Source organism: Poeciliopsis prolifica, unplaced genomic scaffold, assembly GCF_027474105.1.
Source record: "Poeciliopsis prolifica strain line A6 unplaced genomic scaffold, Auburn_PproV2 SCAFFOLD045, whole genome shotgun sequence".
NCBI lineage: Eukaryota > Metazoa > Chordata > Actinopteri > Cyprinodontiformes > Poeciliidae > Poeciliopsis > Poeciliopsis prolifica.
In genome coordinates, this window is record NW_026562420.1 from 207,355 (window position 1) to 225,000 (window position 17,646).

Sequence of the window (17,646 nt, forward strand, 5' to 3'; positions counted from 1 at the left end):
ATAGATAGATAGATAGATAGATAGATAGATAGATAGATAGATAGATAGATAGATAGATAGATAGATAGATAGATAGATAGATAGATAGATAGATAGATAGATAGATAGATATAGATAGATAGATAGATAGATAGATAGATAGATAGATAGATAGATAGATAGATAGATAGATAGATAGATAGATAGATAGATAGATAGATAGATAGATAGATAGATAGATAGATAGATAGATAGATAGATAGATAGATAGATAGATAGATAGATAGATAGATAGATAGATAGATAGATAGATAGATAGATAGATAGATAGATAGAAAACAGACGACACTTAAAGGGGCAGTATTTTGGTTTCCCAGGCACATTGTCCCAATTTATTGCATAATTAAATAAGTTTGTGACCTTCAGAATGCTGTAAATATCAAATATGACTTATAAGAAGTTTTACGTTGTAATTTAATATCTTGAAATTGGACCTCCATCTCTTTAAAGAGTAGGTGTTTCTTTCTGAAACAATCACAACATGGCTCCTCTATTAATCTTTTAACAATGTTTTTAGCAGAGAAGAAGCTCCTATAATGAGCTCAGCAGATCCGCAGTTCCACCAGGTGTTTCTAATTGCTGTTGGCTAGTCTGAAGGAGCCGAGTGCAGAAGGGTTCCTCTGTGAGGTGGAAGCTCTGAATCTGGGAAGCTGCAGCTCTGAAGAGGAGCTTCGTCCTTAAAGGCGGGACTATGTCCATCCAGGTGTTTTGCGTAGCTGAATGTTTGCCATGGGAGATTGAATAATTTCTCAAACATGCATGAAAGAATCAAATCAACACTCCAGGTATGTTTTTTAGTGAGAATAACATTATAACATGCTGTGAATCTGAAAGAAGTACATTTTTTACCTTGTATCGCCTCTTTAAAAAGTGAAAAAGAAAGTAAAAGAAAGCATTCTCTTCTCCGGGAAACTTCCTCTGTGCAAACACTGCCCAAGGTGGCCTCTGCAGTCTGACTCTTCTCTCGCTGCCGGAGCTCTCTTTAGAAACCGTGGCATCAGAGCTGTTGTCCTTTCCACCTCAGCTTTGGGTTAGAAGTGTTTACAGTGCAGTGTTTTCCACAGGAGTGACCATAAAGCTAGAGGATATAGTGCAAATGAATCATCTCTGGTGGCCGCGTCTTAAAAAATGACTCCATCAGTAAGAGCTGGCATCATGCTGGATGAGTCAGTCTGCACGTCAGGGAATACCTCACCGCTCTCCAACTTTGCACAGCCTGACTAATTTCATTTACACTCCATGCTGAGCTTTCAGCACTTAGATTGAAAACGTGTCTCTCTCGTCTCTGACTTTATTGCACCTGAAATAGATTTTTTTTTTGTTTCCTGATGATTATCTCCTCTTCTCTAAATCACTCCAGTTTTTTTTTTCTTCCTCCTTCCTACATTGTCTCCTTGCTTCTATCCTCTGCCTCGATTTTTGTCTCTCTTTTGGGTTTAGAGGCTTGACGACCAGTGGAGTGGTCGTTTATGTGGTCGAGGCTTGGTAACCTCGCCGACTTATACGAACAAGAGCTTATTTTATCTGTCAGGAGTCGCCTATGGAAACTCTGAGTCACAAACATGCTGACCTGTGGAGAACCAGAAGGCTGTAATTAAGCACAGGCAGAGCTTGTTTCTTCTAGATTTAGCCCAAGACTCCTAAATATTAACAAGTGCAAATAGTTTAAGGAAACTTTTTAAGGTCTCTCACTGGAGCACAGCTTTGGGTTCGGATCTGATAAAATCTCTACTGAGGATTGTTTTGTTTCCTTTCTATGCATTTAGTTTTTCAAATTCGAATTCCTAACTTGTCCAAATGATGCCTAAATATGAATACCTGTTACTTTGCAAAAACACCAAATCTTACCAAGTAGTTTGGATTTCGTTTCTTGTGGAAATATCTTCATACACTTGAAGTAGGACAAAACTAGCTTACCAGTTACTTTTTAGCTGCATACAGAAGCTTGTTTTAAGTCAGTAATTCCTTAATGTTAATTAAAAATAAATGAATAAATAAGGAAAAATACTTGGAAAGATTTTGTGTATTTCCAGTATTTATGTGGTTTTGATATTCACATCTATACGCAGATGATCCTCTGTTCTTTTTTGTTTTTTGTTTTTTTCACTTTTTTTGCACCAGTGGTGTGGAACTGTTATCTTGTCATTTTTCAATTAACTGAAAAGCTCATTTTCTTATTTTACAATTCAGTAATTTTCATTTATTACAGGTTATTTTATTTTCAGTTACACTTCAGCAACACTGCATCTGTTTCACTTTTTGTTTTGTTTTTTAAATTCCAATTTGTCCATGCTTGTGGTTTCTTATTCCAAAAGAATCACTTTTTTTCCCTCCCAGTCATTTATCATTTCATCTGTTTCTCTCCAGCCGTTGACCAACAACAATCCGTGGATGCTGCTCTACTTCATCTCGTTCCTCCTGATTGTCAGCTTCTTTGTCCTCAATATGTTCGTGGGCGTGGTGGTGGAGAACTTCCACAAGTGTCGGCAGCACCAGGAAGTGGAGGAGGCGAGGCGCAGGGAGGAAAAGCGCCAGCGTCGCATGGAAAAGAAGAGGAGAAGTAAGAAAGAGAACGTTGTGGATTGACCAGTAGAGGAAGTAAATTAGGTGACATTTCAAGAAGTGATGAGTTTATGAATCGGGGAAGGTGAAGATCACTGGAATTGATAAAACAGAATTGATAAAACAGAAGACTCTTGAATCGTTTGAGAACAGAATGTGGTCTAAGAAGAAAGTTATGTAACATGCCGTTATATTGAGCTGAAAACTTTAAAATAAGCTCCTATTTTTAAGAAACATAGATAACACATGCTAATTTCTGTAACATTAATGAGAACAAGTCTTTATTTGAACTCATTTAAAACTACTTAACCTTTGGCTCACTGTTATGAAGCTTCTTCCATTAATATGAGCTCTTATATTTTATGTCTCTTTCTTTGCATAATTTTCTCTGCTCCTCATTTTTACTTAGTTGTTAAACCTTGTTTTTATTTCTTGTGTTTTCTGATTCTCTTTGTTTTCTATTTGTTGTTTAATATCTCTGACTTTGTTATTTTAATCATTGGTGTAGATTGTCTTAAATGCACTATACAAACAAATTTGATATTAACTTTTTCAATTTGCCTTGTTTTTAAAAACACACACAGTTTCTCCTTTGGTTTTTGGGCAGGGGAGAGATTTTCACATGTGTTTTTACTAGTCAACCTCCTTGACATTGTATAATTAGACTTACTTACTTTACTGTCATTGCTCAAAGAAACAAAAAATTGGCAGTGAAATATCATGGCTTGTTCACCGTAGCACACACAGAAACACAAGTGTGCCTATAATTACATAATAAACAAATAGTATTGTGTTAATATATATATATATATATATATATATATATATATATATATATATATATATATATATAGAGAGAGAGAGAGAGAGAGAGAGAGAGAGAGAGAGAGAGAGAGAGAGAGAGAGAGAGCTTAATATTTTCAAGACAGTTTTAGTGATGGGATTGTTGAGCAGTCTGATGGCCAGTAGGAACACCAAAAGAATTGGTGTACTTTTGTTTTATTTGTGTTTTTTAAATGTCTCAAAACCACGTCCTGTTTCGATCTTTTCATTCTATTTATTTTTTTAAATCCTTAATCTGATTTTTGCCATTTTGTCGTGCAGAAGCCCAGAAACTGCCTTATTATTCTTCCTACGGCCGTACCCGGCTGGCCATCCATGCTCTGTGTACTAGCCACTACCTGGACCTCGTGATCACCTTTATTATCTGCATTAACGTCATCACCATGTCCCTGGAGCACTACAGCCAGCCACAGGTGAACACACATCTTGATTCAGAGGGATTTTGTGGACTCATTGAGGGCGTCACAACGTCTGTTGGGTCCCTTGCCAACGCCCGCTGTTGATTTCTGCCTGCTTTTTGTTTTTGATTATTTTTTGTTATCTCAATAGTTTTCTGCTCTTTCATAACAAACAATTGTGATATAAGAAGACTACTCGTAAATCCGTATAAGATATTTACTGTTCAGTTATTAGAACTTTTTCACATCCGATACGATACCAATATTGCAGCTTTGAGTATTGGCCGATACCGATACTGACCCAATATGATACCAGCACAAATAATACAGACTTTGATTACTTATGGGGAATGTTAGAAGATATCTGATATGTGATATTACTCAGAGAACAATAGTCAATAGCAATAGGTATGAGAACAACCGACCCATGTATTATTATCCAATTGGTTTGCATGCAGGTTCCAACTGCTGCTGAACAGAAATGCTGGGGCAGACTAAACGCTGGAGAGGACTGCTTCTGTTGGCGTTCTTATGTCGGAGATTTTAGACAGGGGCTAATATAGTCCGATACTCTTTTTTTTCTCTTTTGATAATATCCAACCAATATCTAATATTGGATCAGGGCAATACTGATAGTAATCTTGAACAAAAACATCAAAATATCACAGTCCTACATAGAATCATGAAATTACTTTTATTCTTAAAACAAACAAAAAAAATCATATTTCTGCCAAACTGATGGAACATAGTGATTATTACAGAAGGATAGCAGTAAACCTGGAGCATTCATGGAGGTTAGAGCCCAAAATCCCCTGTGAATACTTGAAGCGAATGTATAGATTTTAATATTCATTGATAAACATGGACAGTGGATATTACCGTGTTTATTACCACGGAAGCTAACATTCAAGATTATCTTTATATCTGTCCTTATTAGTGATGCACATTTGTATTTTTAAGTTCCCAAGCTGTTTTGGCTAGTAACTGATTTATTACCAGTATGTAAATCAGTCAATATGCTAGAAAGCTCCACAGGAAAATAAACATGTATGTGAATTCACAAATGCTGAACTACAAAGAGGCAGCGGTTCACTGTATGGTGTTTCTATTAGTTTACATGATGACTAGCAAGGAGTTCACTACTCCTTTATTATATCTCATGAGCTGAAATAGTTTGTAGGATACGATAGAAATTACTGAAGCTTCTTTAGCGTGTGCTTCTCCTCTCCGTCTACATGCAAATAAGATTTAATCATCAATACCTCATTAATTGCAGAGCAGTAGCTCAAGACAAACAAAAAACAAATGCTGCATATTTCCTCTCCAGAGTTGCATATAATTTACTTGTCTGTCTCAATTAAACTCGCCTCTGTTAAGAGTGACTTGTTGGCGAGATCATTTGCTCCCTCTGTCAAAACACACTCTCTGATCAACAATCCTCATAACCAGTTGAGATTATGTTCTTCTGACTTCTCAAATTAAAGTGATAAATAAATGATCAGCAGAATCAAATGAAACAAACAAGTCCAGATAGAAAACAAATTATAGTTTGCATTCCTGATGCCGTTTTTGCTTTCAAACGTCCATTTTTTTCTCTTTGAACTTTTCTGCTTTCAGTCTCTTGAGACCGCCCTGAAGTACTGCAACTACTTCTTCACCTCCACCTTTGTCATCGAAGCGTCTCTCAAGCTAGTAGCCTTCGGCTTCCGCCGCTTTTTCAAGGACAGGTGAACCTCTGGCTTTTTAGCAGATGCCTGCTTTCAACTATATTGTTCATTAATGTGCTTTTTTAAGGGCGTCCTGCTTTGAAACATGTTAATACTGGACAGCTCTTGTGGAAATGACAGTTCAGCCTATTTGTTGTTGTTTTTTTACCGCTGGCAGATTTAAGTGTGAAGTCATTCTCTAATTTTACCAGCATGTTGAATGCTAAAGTTTTTATAATTCTCAGCCAGTAGCCAGAAATGATACTCAAGTAGATGTAGCACTATTTCAAGATATTTCTACTCCTCTCCATGTAAAAGTAAAAAGTTTCCATCCAAGAAATTGCTTAAATAAGAGTGAAAAAACTATTTGGCAAAACATCTACTGAAGTACTGAGTAAAGTTTTAAAAATATATAATGAGATAGACTGAAATATAAAGTTAAGTGGAAATCTGACAATAATCCTTGTACGTAACAAAAAAATAACCAAATTGGGCAAAATAAAGTTTTTCCAAATCAGCGTCTTTCAATAACAGAACTGATGAATCTTTAACAAAAACTGCATGTGTGTGTCTGGTGAATTTTTGGTTAAAACATGTTTGTTCATTCAAGTGGGTAGAGAATCTAGAAATTTTACTCAAGAATAGAAATACTTCATTATAAAATTACTCAAAAGTACAGCGTTGTTAAAAAATACTCCTAAAGGTGAATCTTTTCAAAAATGTTACTCAAGTAAATGTACCGTAATTTTCGGACTATAAGCCGCGACTTTTTCCCATTTTTTCGACCCTGCGGCTTATATAGCAGTGCGGCTTATCTATGGATTTTTACAGCTAACGGCCACTAGGGGGATACCTAATCTCTATGGCAAGCCATTTTAACATAAATTCGGTTCCGTCTGACTATCCGTAATTATATTCTAGATATCTGAAAATGCATTTTGACTAGACAAAACTACATTTTGACTATCCGGAATGGTAATTTAAGATATCTGCACTTATATTCTGACTAGTAAGAATAATAATTCAAGATATCTCCAATTACATTTTGACTAGTCAGAATGTAATTAGAGATATCTCAAATAGGTATTTTGTCTAGTCAAAATATAATTAGAGATATCTTAAATTGCTAAAATGTCTAGTCATAAAACAATTTGAGATATCTGGAATGTAAGGGCGGCAAAACCAAATTTATGTTAAAACGGCTTGCCATAAAATCTATGGATTTTACCATCCACCATGTTGATGTCACATTTGCTTCAATACACAAGAAATCGCGCACACGGGAACGCGGAGGTCCTCCGGAAGCAGACTTCTACCGCGAGTGGTACGAGACAGAACGACAGCGAGAAAGACGGACATTGCGAGCACAAGACAGTTTGTGAGATACCCTCATTATCCACTCACACAAGTTTGCGAGTGGATCTTGATGGCGTGGAGGAGTGTAAAAAAATTCACAATCACCAACGGGTTCAGAAAGGCTGGACTGCTGCGTGATTGACAGGAGGACGCCGCCACACCTGAGGCCTTTCAGAGGCTGTTCGATTCCGACAGTGACGAAAAGGAGTTTGTTGGTTTTGAGAGTGACATCGAAAGAGAGGGGAGAGTGACTGACGAAGCCCTGAACCTGTTTGTTTCCGACACTGAAGATGAGGACTTTTGTGGTGTTAGTACGGAGGAAGAAGACGAAGATGAGGATTAATGACTTGACTTTTCTGGTTACAGCCGTTTACTTCACCAAGGTGAAGAGGAGGGTTATGGTAATAACTTTTCTGGTAGGCTGATAAACCGTATATTTTAAGCAGCCGTGTTACTGCAATTTAGACTTACTGTCGTGTCACAGCACTTTATTTGTTGTTGTAGCTTTATATGTTCTCTAGCTTCTGTAGCTACTATTGCACTAAATGGTTGAAAACGTTAGGCAAATATGCAACTTGTTTCTTCAAATGTTTATAAATGGGAGCTACTATTGCACTAAATTGTAACAGTTAACGTATGCAAATATGCAATTTGTGTTGAAATGTTAATAAATAGGAGATTCCCCAAACAGTTGCCTCTTTCCCAACAATCCCCTCTGTGCACGAACCATATGGTAATTACGTAAACATAAAAAACCTGCGGCTTATAGTCCGGTGCGGCTTGTTTATGTACAAATCATGCAATTTAGCTTCTGCGGCTTATATTCAGGTGCGGCTAATAGTCCGGAAAGTACGGTAACTAGTTACTACCCAATGTGATCATAGACTGGTGGGCAGCTTCTTAATGTGTTGATTTTTGTGTCTTTTTGTCTCATTATGACCAGCAGCCTGATGCCAAATCCTAAAATTCATTCCTTGTCTTTAGCCTTCCACCAGCAGAAAAGCCCCAAAGTCACGATGCTGCCAGCCTTCACAGATGGAATAATATTCTTGGGCTTGTGCAAGCTTCTCCATTTCTTCTCCAAATGTACAAATGGTCATGAGGAAATATTTCCCAGATCTGAGATCTTTGTCCCTGAAAGGATTTGTCAATTGTAATCTGGCTTCTTACTCATGCATGGCGAACCAAGTGCAGTTTTCTATTTTTCTGTAGCAAATATTACGGATTCAGTTTACCGGTAACATTAGTTCTTTAAATACTGCTCCCATCTGTACCCTGGTTTCCTTGCAAATATGTTTCCTGGTTTCATCTGTACCCTGGTTTCCTTGCAAATATGTCTCAGAAGTTGACAACCTTTATGCACAGGCGAGATCAACTTGTTTTTCTCAGTCTTCTGCCAAAGTGTGACCCAACTCATACAATTTAAAACATACTGACCCCATGTCAGGGGGCCAAATTATTTGAGACTATACTTTCAATTAGGTATTAGCATCTCCGTTCCATTATTGTTATTAATATTAATGACAACACCAGCCTTTTAAGTTATGGCCAAATGGTAGCAATTCATCTGCCAGGTTGGAAAGTCAAGCAAATTGCGCACCGAGTTCATACAAAGCATTAATATTCACTGCGAAATTAGTATAATTTAGGCTTTTTGTATGTGAAATCCTAAAATCAGAGCTACACACTTAATTAGGCAAATCTCAGCTCCTTTTTTGCCTGATTAATGTCTAATTTAACATCTCAGATGATAGAGATCTTGTTGTGTGTGTGCAGGTGGAATCAGCTGGACTTGGCTATAGTTCTGCTGTCTGTGATGGGCATCACTCTGGAGGAGATCGAGATCAACGCCTCCCTTCCCATCAATCCCACCATCATCAGGATCATGAGGGTGCTCCGGATAGCCCGAGGTAATTCCCCCTACAGTCGATGCAACAACAACAAAAAGCACAGAGACAACAAACCCTTCATACCTTAAGCAGCTGCATCACTTGTACAGCTGCCTTCATTGCTGCTAAATAAAGCCAATTGATTAGCGGTTTTAAATGTCTCCCGTTTGGCACTTTGCTTCCTCATATTTAGAGGAAATTAAAGCAGACATCCGTCGAGGCTTACAGTGTACTTTAACTTCACACTGAAGAGGATGAAGTCTAATTACATCAATCTTGTATAATCCGCACCCCGTTTATGTTCACCCTTTGCCCTCCACTGGGTTGCTGAGGGACTGCTGAGAGGACCCTTGGGTGATATGCTAATTACTTTGCAACAGTTAGCTGTAATTTGGAAACAAGAGGGGCTTTTGACCGTGCGAGGACGACTAGTGACTTTCAGTCTTTTTTATGCTCTTGTTATACTTGCCACATTGTCTGAACTCTGGAAAAACTTTCCTTGACTTCTGAAAGCAACACAGAAAATATTTAAAGTTGATGCTATTTTCTGTATTATGACTAAACTGTTATTATTCTGTCATTTTCCACCTTTTTGTGCTTCTGCCTGTTTATGGAAAGTGTAAATGGTTCACATTTTGTTGAAGGAATGTATTTGAAAATGCATCTGAAAATGCACTCCACAAGGTTAAAAATCTGTAAGAACTATTAGAAATTGATACCTGGGTGTCTTTTGAACTTTACAGACGTATTCAAACCAGCCCTGTGTGGTCTGCTTTAATCAAATTCTAGTTTGTTTGCTTGGAAAGTGTAGTTTGTTAGAGGAGGTGAGAATGCGCAATCAAACTCCAATACGGACAAGAGATTTAACTCTTGTCCGACTCTGTTCAGGTAAGATGAACTCCTGTGCATTTCAACTCCATATGGGACCAGAGATTGCTCCAAAAGCAGGAAGTGGACTATAGCACAAGGTATTCTGAGTAAATACAACCAAAACGAACAACCAAAACGAACATGCTAGACTAGCACTAGTGGGAGAAATGTCTTCTTACAAAAGTAAAATCCTACATCCGCTAAAATATGATGCCACTTCACTTTTGTCTACATTTCGTGAAGGAGAAAGATGCACTCATGTCCTCTTCAGAGGTTTCCATGTTGTTTTCTTCAGTGGTTCTTGATGCAGCGCCACCACAGGCAAACCAGCCCTGTGAGGGGAACGGGTTGCTCACAAGGCATGGTTCGTTGGATGCATTGCGGTGTGAAAGCGAACCACAGCAGCTGAAAATGCAACAAAATATGTTTGGTCCTCAATCGAATTGAGTGTACCAGGTGTGAAAGCACCCGGTAATAATAAAAAAAAAACAACCCTATTCTGCAAAATATTTTTTCTTTCTGTAAATGATTTATTCTGGCATTATTTTCCCATGTAGTTTTTGCTACGGTGGTTCAGTTAGATTTTTTTTTTCCATCTCTGGACTCATCAAACATCACAATTATCTCACACAGTTTTGTCTTATGTAAACAGAGCACAGCTGACTAAAGCTCCCATATTTCTGGCCGTCGAGCACACAGCCAAACAAATACACAGCCCTGACATTATATCTCTGCCAAGCCCAACCGCCCCTGCCAGGGACCCAAGACTAATATTGAAGTCATCATTTACAGACCTAATATTGAAATCCTCTGCAGCAAGCCATTCACACAGGCTCCACCAATCTGAGAGCAAACACAAAACTTCAGATTTGGAATCCCTTCTCTGGGATAGAGCCAGTGATGTTTGGATTTTAGGATTTGGGCTGCTTACATGAAAGTCTTACATGGACTGGCAGCGGCATTTTTGATCTGATCGCCACAACACGAGCCAAGATATTTTATGTAAATGTGATGATAGTATTGAGTCTCCAGATATCTACCACATGTTGCCCCATAGACAAGTGTGTTTGAGTCTATTTGCATTTTGGAAAATGTCTTTGAATGTCGACAGGTCTGCCATCTGGATTTCTCCAGAAGAATTTGTACCGGGCCAATTAACATTAACAGGCGCTTCATTCGGCTCATCAATTTTCTCTTCTCAGTGGCGGACGGTTGTTTACAATGTATGCTACGTCCGCTAAGCTTCTGAGCAACAAACTAGCATACCGCCGACACGTCCAGCCTTTAGCAATTGGGTAAAATTTAAAACTTCAACAGAGTCCACGCCTCCAGGAAGCAAACGTTCCTCAAAGTTGACAAAGTGAGGCGTAGAACAAGGGAATTGTGTTTCACCAGGCTAGCATCAACCCACATAGCTCAGCTTTTCCAAATCCTAACTCTTATTGACATCCAGTGCTGATACGTTTCACTTTGAAGTAATTAATTTGGAAAATTATCTATTTCTTTTATCATTGAGTAATTTGTGTCTAATGAACGCTTATGCTACATAGCGGCTGTTTAATGAATGTAAATGCTACCGTGTACATCTTATTTTTGTTTGTTAGTTCCAAAGAGCAGCATGAACTGTTTTGCAAAATATTTTAGAGTACTGCATTTCATGACTACAGTCTTTGTAAAAAGACATTCAATGCATTTTTAAACAAAAAAAAAAAAAATTGTTTTCATGTTCGAATTAGAATCATAAAACAATTTCCATTTCTTTGAAAACTTTAGCTATTTATTAGTCTTTGTAACCACACATCCATATTCCTGATACCTGTGAAGGAGTACACATCCCCAGTGATACATGTGGATTTCTCCGTGTTCCTTCAGAAATTGGACGCCTGGGAACAGCGGAGGGTCTCCTGCGTGGCGCCCAGAAACACATCTCCCTCTATTGATCGCTTCTCTCGCTCTCTCTCGTGTTCCCTGTCTATCTCTAATGTATCTTGATTACTCACCTCTATCTGAGGCAAGACTTTTTTTTCTAGTTTTCTGTTTCACCGTCTTTTTTTTTCTTCTTCCTTTTGATACCTGAACTGTATTGCCTCTCAAGCTTGTCTGTAGCGTTTTGAAAATCTACTAAAATTGGACGGTTTGTCCTGCGGCCAAACTTCTCTTATCGTCTGCCATTTCTTCCCAGTGCTGAAATTACTGAAAATGGCAACCGGCATGAGGGCCCTGCTGGACACAGTGGTCCAGGCTCTTCCTCAGGTATGTCTCATCACACACACACCTCTCGCAGTATCTTCCCTTAGCTTATTGCAAGGCCACCTTGGAGTTAATTAACATTTGCTTAAATCATAAACGACCAGAAACTGTGACTGGTCCCAGAGAATTACTGACTTTCAGGAAGTCAGGTAATGGCAAAGTTCTTCTCCCTAATGCCATGAAAATCTGTCTCGAGCCTTTTTATCAGAATTTTTGGGAAATAAAGGAACTGGAGTTGCACATAGTTAAGGTTTTATTCCCACAGCTATTAATGAGTCAAGAACAGCTGAAGATTTCTTGCTCCTTCAGTACACAAAGACTCGGCACTCAAGCATTTCCTTAATTTTCATGTGCCGTTAAGTATGAAAGTATGTGAACAATTGCTGGATTTTAGTCCTGTTAGCTTCACTGAGACGTGTAAGGTCAGAATTTTGTTGAACATTGGTTTCCAGTGCTGACTTTCAGCTTCTACAATGGGGTGTTCACATAAAATATGAAAAAATGTGGAAGAATCATAGAACCACAGCTGGAGAGAGAGTAAACATATCTGCTTAAAGGTGCAGCATCATGCTAAATTGACCTTTACGTCATTGTTGTCTTCTTGAAAATGCAGCTCCAGCTCCTTCAGACTAGCCAGCAGCAATCAGCAAACGCTGTGCATCTACTGAACTCATTATACAAGCTACTGTTCTGTGCAACACTGGCAAAAAAGTTGACAGTGGGTTAATAGAGGAGCCATGTTGTGAAGGTGGAGTGTTGGAAAGAACAGGACTTTCTTAAAGAGACAGAGGCCTAATTTCAATGCATTAAATTACAAAGTCAAATTTCTTTGAAGTGATATCTGATTGAAATAGAGCATTTTTATAACAACTTAAGGCAGTGCTTCTCAATTATTTTCCGTTACGCCCCTCCCTAGCAAGAAGAAAAACTATTCGCGCCCCCCACTCCCCACCGTGACTATCCATCTCTGCATAACATTTTTTCCTTATTAACATTAAAGAAAAAAAGAAAGACATATGGTCAAACTTACAAAGAATAACTTTATTAAATTGTGTTTTAAGTCTGCAACAGAAAAGATTTTAAGTGCATCAATGCCTGAAATTAAAAATAAATAAATCCATGTCTACTGCTGCAGGCAGTATCAGCTCCTCTGCTATGGTGTGGGGCTTTTGCACTGCGCAATTTGGTACGCCACCTTATATGATGCTAGCAGCGCTCGATGGTTTACTGAAGTAGCCTTCACAAAGCGGGATGACTGTTGGCAATATTCAGCACGTTTTCGCTGAAAAAACTCTAGCGGCTTATCGGCGTGATTGGGATGTAACGTATTTAAGTGACGCACTAATTTATTTGGCTTCATGCTGTCCGCTGCGAGCATTTTTAGACACAGCAAACACACCGGTCTTTCCTCTTCTCCAACTGTAGTCACAGTGAAGCCAAGCGCTAACTAAGATTTGTCGTATTTCCTCTTCTTAGCTTTCGGTTGACTTTCTGTTGTCTCATTATCTTTGTCTCTCTCCGCTTTTCTTTTCATCCCTGTGAAAAACTTTTTCATGTTGGGGGTTGTTGAATAACGGAGGCCATAGACAGAACGCAGTCGGAGCTTTTTGTTGACTTAACACTGCTAACCAAGGCAAACCTGTTGTCTTGTAAGTCGTAAAATGTTGCACTGTCGCAAACGTGACAGAAGTAACAATGAGAGCGCCACTGCCGCCTACTGTGCGCAATTACACTTTCTACTAGTACGGCCAAAAAAAAAAGCCTGTTCCCCAGGATCACACGCGCCCCCCCAAGTATCGCACCGCGCCCCCCAAAGGGGGCCCGCCCCACTATTTGAGAAGCACTGACTTAAGGCAACATAGTTACTTGTTTGTGCTATAAAGTGACTCTGTGGCTGAGAACACAATGATGTCCTTTTAAATAGGTTATTTTAAAAAGTGATCTTAAATCTTTTTCAACAGATCTTCCGTTTTTGTTTATTTGAATCATTTAATCTTTTTCATTAGCATTAATCCTTCACACCATCTGTGTTCTCTGCTGTTTCTAGGGCGTTTCTCTGTGTATCGGGAAAAGCTTCATTTCTTTCCAAATCGTCACTGATTTATGAAGCGCTCTTAGCATTATCGTCTCTCACAACAGATTAAGTAATAACAGAGTGGTGAGCTCACTATTACCTCTAATAGTGAGAAAGCACCCTGGGTTCAGCTGTACGTGTTTATCAAGTATCGTCAAATGTAACGGTGCGTAAAGAAATGTGAGTCATACATGAAAAGGTGGATGGTGCGTGTGAAGGATTCCTTCGTCCCTGCTGAATATGTCAGTGTTTTTAGGGAAGGGATGTGAACATCAGGGTGATTGAAGAAACAAAAATCTGCACATGATGTATATTTTAGAAATTCCAAATTCTTCCCAAAATTTTCAATGACATCGAAGTGTGTTTCTGATAGGAAATTATACACGCATATCTCAAAAGATAATCAATGTAAACTTTGCAGGTTTAGAACTTCTAAATATTCGTAATACAACATGAAACATGTTGGTACAATGAAGTTTATGTTAAACCTATATTTGCTATTATCTCCAAATAATAAAAAAAACGAAAGAAACAAAACAATAGTATGACAGATGGGTAATTGTCAATATGTGACACTATGTTAATCCAATCAAGAAAAATGATAGATATCAAGAGTTTTGATTATCAGTAGAAAATAAGAGATTCAGAGTTATTCTCTGCCTTCCAAACTGGCACTACCTTTTTTTTAATGCAAGTACTTTTGTAATGAGATCTTGCCTGGATTTTGTGATAATTATGAAAAACAGATGCCTTTTTATTAAAATTACTTCCCCAGAAGTGCCACTACCACCCTTGGAGTGTAGAAGGTGATGAAGAAAAAAAACAGCAGGTGTTCCATCATAGCTGCCGATCAAAATGTTATTTTTTTCTTCGTGGTGATGAGGGACTAGTGATGTTAAAAAGATGCATGCAGAGATAAATTACATCAAACTTTCAAAATGGAAATATAAACTCCCAAAACTAAGTGTTTAAAGAAACAAATTAGAGACAAAATAGGAGGACATGTCATTATTTTTTCTCTGTGTCTCTCTGAAGTGTGATCAGCTTTTCTGCAGATAACATAAAACTTACATTTGGTCCTTTTTCTCCTTTGTCAGACATTGTGGAGCCATCTATTTATGCTTTTTTCTGTTTTGTTTTTGAAACCATTAAAAATGCCTAATGGAACTGGAGTTGTTTCTCCTTTAAACAGCTCTTTATGGAAGATGCCACTAATGGACTCAGGCGTTCACCAAATTTCTCTTTCAAAGTTTTTTTTTTTCTTCTTATTAGTATATCATTTTAACGGCAGCCTTTCTCTGATGTATTAAGGTAAATTTCCCCAAAAATACCTTTTGTCCAACGTGTTAACTTGCTCTCCTTTCATTATGTTCCTCATTTTGTGTTACAGAAGATTGAACCAAAAGGAATTACAAACACAGGGCATCGCAAAAATTTTAAATTAAAGAAAAAGTACATTACAGAGATTTACTTTAATATATTTAGGTTAATATAATTTAACTGAAATTAAGTATAATAAAAGAAGCCATGTCACCAATATTCACTTAAAGTCAGTTGATCCAGTATTTTTCAAAAAGGATAAATTACATGTTCCCATTATTTTCCTTAAAAACATTATATATATATATATATATATATATATATATATATATATATATATATATATATATATATATATGTCAAGTCAGTAAATTTTGTTAAAAAGAACAATTTCACAGCATTTTGATACAAACACAACAGTTTTCAGCAAAAACAAGGTCATATTCTATAAGTCAGATTGCTGAATATGGGTCGAACGAGGCTTGTCAGATTAAAATATGTTCTGAAAATACTTCTTATTTCTGTTTTAGAAATGTTACTGTTATGACATAGTCTTAAAGTTGCACTTTCATCGCCTGTAAACAAAGAGATATAATGTTTAACAGAAATAAAGGCTGGAAATCCTCAGTCTGTGTCTAATTAATCTCCATAATGTTTCACTCAATAAATTGAGTTGCTGAAATAAACAAACATCAACATTAAAATGTATTAATTGTGATTATATAACATGACCTTATTGTTTGTATTTCTTATCCAAAAGCATCAATTGCATCAGAACTGATGATTATCAGTTCCGAAATCTATGACCTGTATTTTGATTGACCTGATCAGAAAAACACACTAACTTTAGTTGTAGTTTTAAAGAGGCGGTACCGTGTATTCTTCAGGCACATATAGTAGTATTTTAAAGCACAATAAAGTACCATCTTGATTTGTGAGATGCCAGATTATGTGATATTTTTGTAATATCTTTCAAACAGACTTAAATTTTTAACTGAGAGCCATAGAAAATCAACTACTTTGTAGCTGTTGGTAAAATTTTTTCCCCCAATTTTAAAGTAAATTTTAGCTGGAAACATTATAACAACATGTAAAACCATGTTCCCATTATAAATGCAAGAGTCTTATTTTTGTTTTGCTTAGATTTCTATACAGTTGGAACTCTGTAACCACATAATTAAAAAATTATGCTCATAGAAAAAGCTGACCAGTGTAGGGGTGCTAGCAACAGAAACCAGCTGTTTGCTTTTGTACCTTAAGCTCGTCACTCACTAGCTTACCGCTGTTGAGCAGTTTTACAGAACTGTGGTTTGTTGTTATTCTCTTCCCAAAGAAACAGACATTGGTTTGATTTACTCGCCTCAAACTGCTAAGGGCTTTCCGTGTTTACCTCTCCCAGTAGCTTAGCACTACTTTCATCTTCACGTCCTGCCACGGTTCCCTTTCATCCTTTCCTTGAGTGACGACGGTACATGTTATTGTTTCCTCATCGACAATCACTTTATTTTTCTGCCTCAAAGATTAGCACAGTTACATATTATTCAGAAGCTCCCCACCGGCTTCTCTGTGAAGCAACTTAGCTAATGGTGTGCTGCTAGCGCTCGCTATCGCACCCCAGGGGGGGTCCTTATCCATTTGCTTTGCATATCTCCCTTTGGAAGTGCTAAGTAACCTTACAAGGATGAATTTTCAGGCAATTTATTTCCCTGTGAAGTAAAGTGATTTGCCCTGACACACCACAGTGTGACTGCCTACATAATAAGCCTGTGCTTAGATTGTTAGCATTTACTTTGCATCTTATGAAACATGCTTATCTATTTTTTTTTTAATTCAGGAGTATGGTAATAAGCTTAATAGTGAATAAATTGAAGCAAATAAAGTTCAGTTTGTCTATATATCCAGTGCCTGAGCTTTACTCATGTGGATAAAAAAATATTTATGATTATAGTAATTATAATAATGACTTAAAAACATGTAAAGAGTGTTAAAGTGACAGTATTATGTAAAACTGGCTTTTTAAACTTTATGTTGTGTTATAATGTTATTCCCTCATCAAAAACAATGTTAAAGGGCTAATAGAGGAGTCATGTTGTGATGACTTCCCGAATCCGCAGTTTCAGAATGTGCAGGAGTTTCTTAAAGAGACAGGGGCCCAATTACAAGGCATTAAATTACAAAGTCAAATTTGTTTTAAGTCATATCTGACATATGCAGCATTGTGATTGTAACATAGTTACTTGATTGTACTATAAAATAATAGCATGTGACTGAAAAGCGCAGCCCTTTTAATGTTTGCACTTTATTTCAGTGCAAACACTGAAATAAAGTAAGATGTTTCT

General features: G+C 37.4%; 1 protein-coding gene across 1 annotated transcript in view; it reads left to right on the plus strand.

Annotated features, from left to right (window-relative positions):
* LOC129376904 (voltage-dependent T-type calcium channel subunit alpha-1I-like) overlaps positions 1–17,646 on the plus strand; it is a 169,346-nt gene that overhangs the window by 134,147 nt on the left and 17,553 nt on the right. The window contains exons 26-30 of the mRNA XM_055056561.1: positions 2,407–2,599; positions 3,706–3,857; positions 5,460–5,569; positions 8,681–8,814; positions 11,846–11,916. Of these exons, the coding sequence (XP_054912536.1) occupies positions 2,407–2,599; positions 3,706–3,857; positions 5,460–5,569; positions 8,681–8,814; positions 11,846–11,916 (660 nt within the window). The remainder of the gene's footprint in view (positions 1–2,406; positions 2,600–3,705; positions 3,858–5,459; positions 5,570–8,680; positions 8,815–11,845; positions 11,917–17,646) is intronic.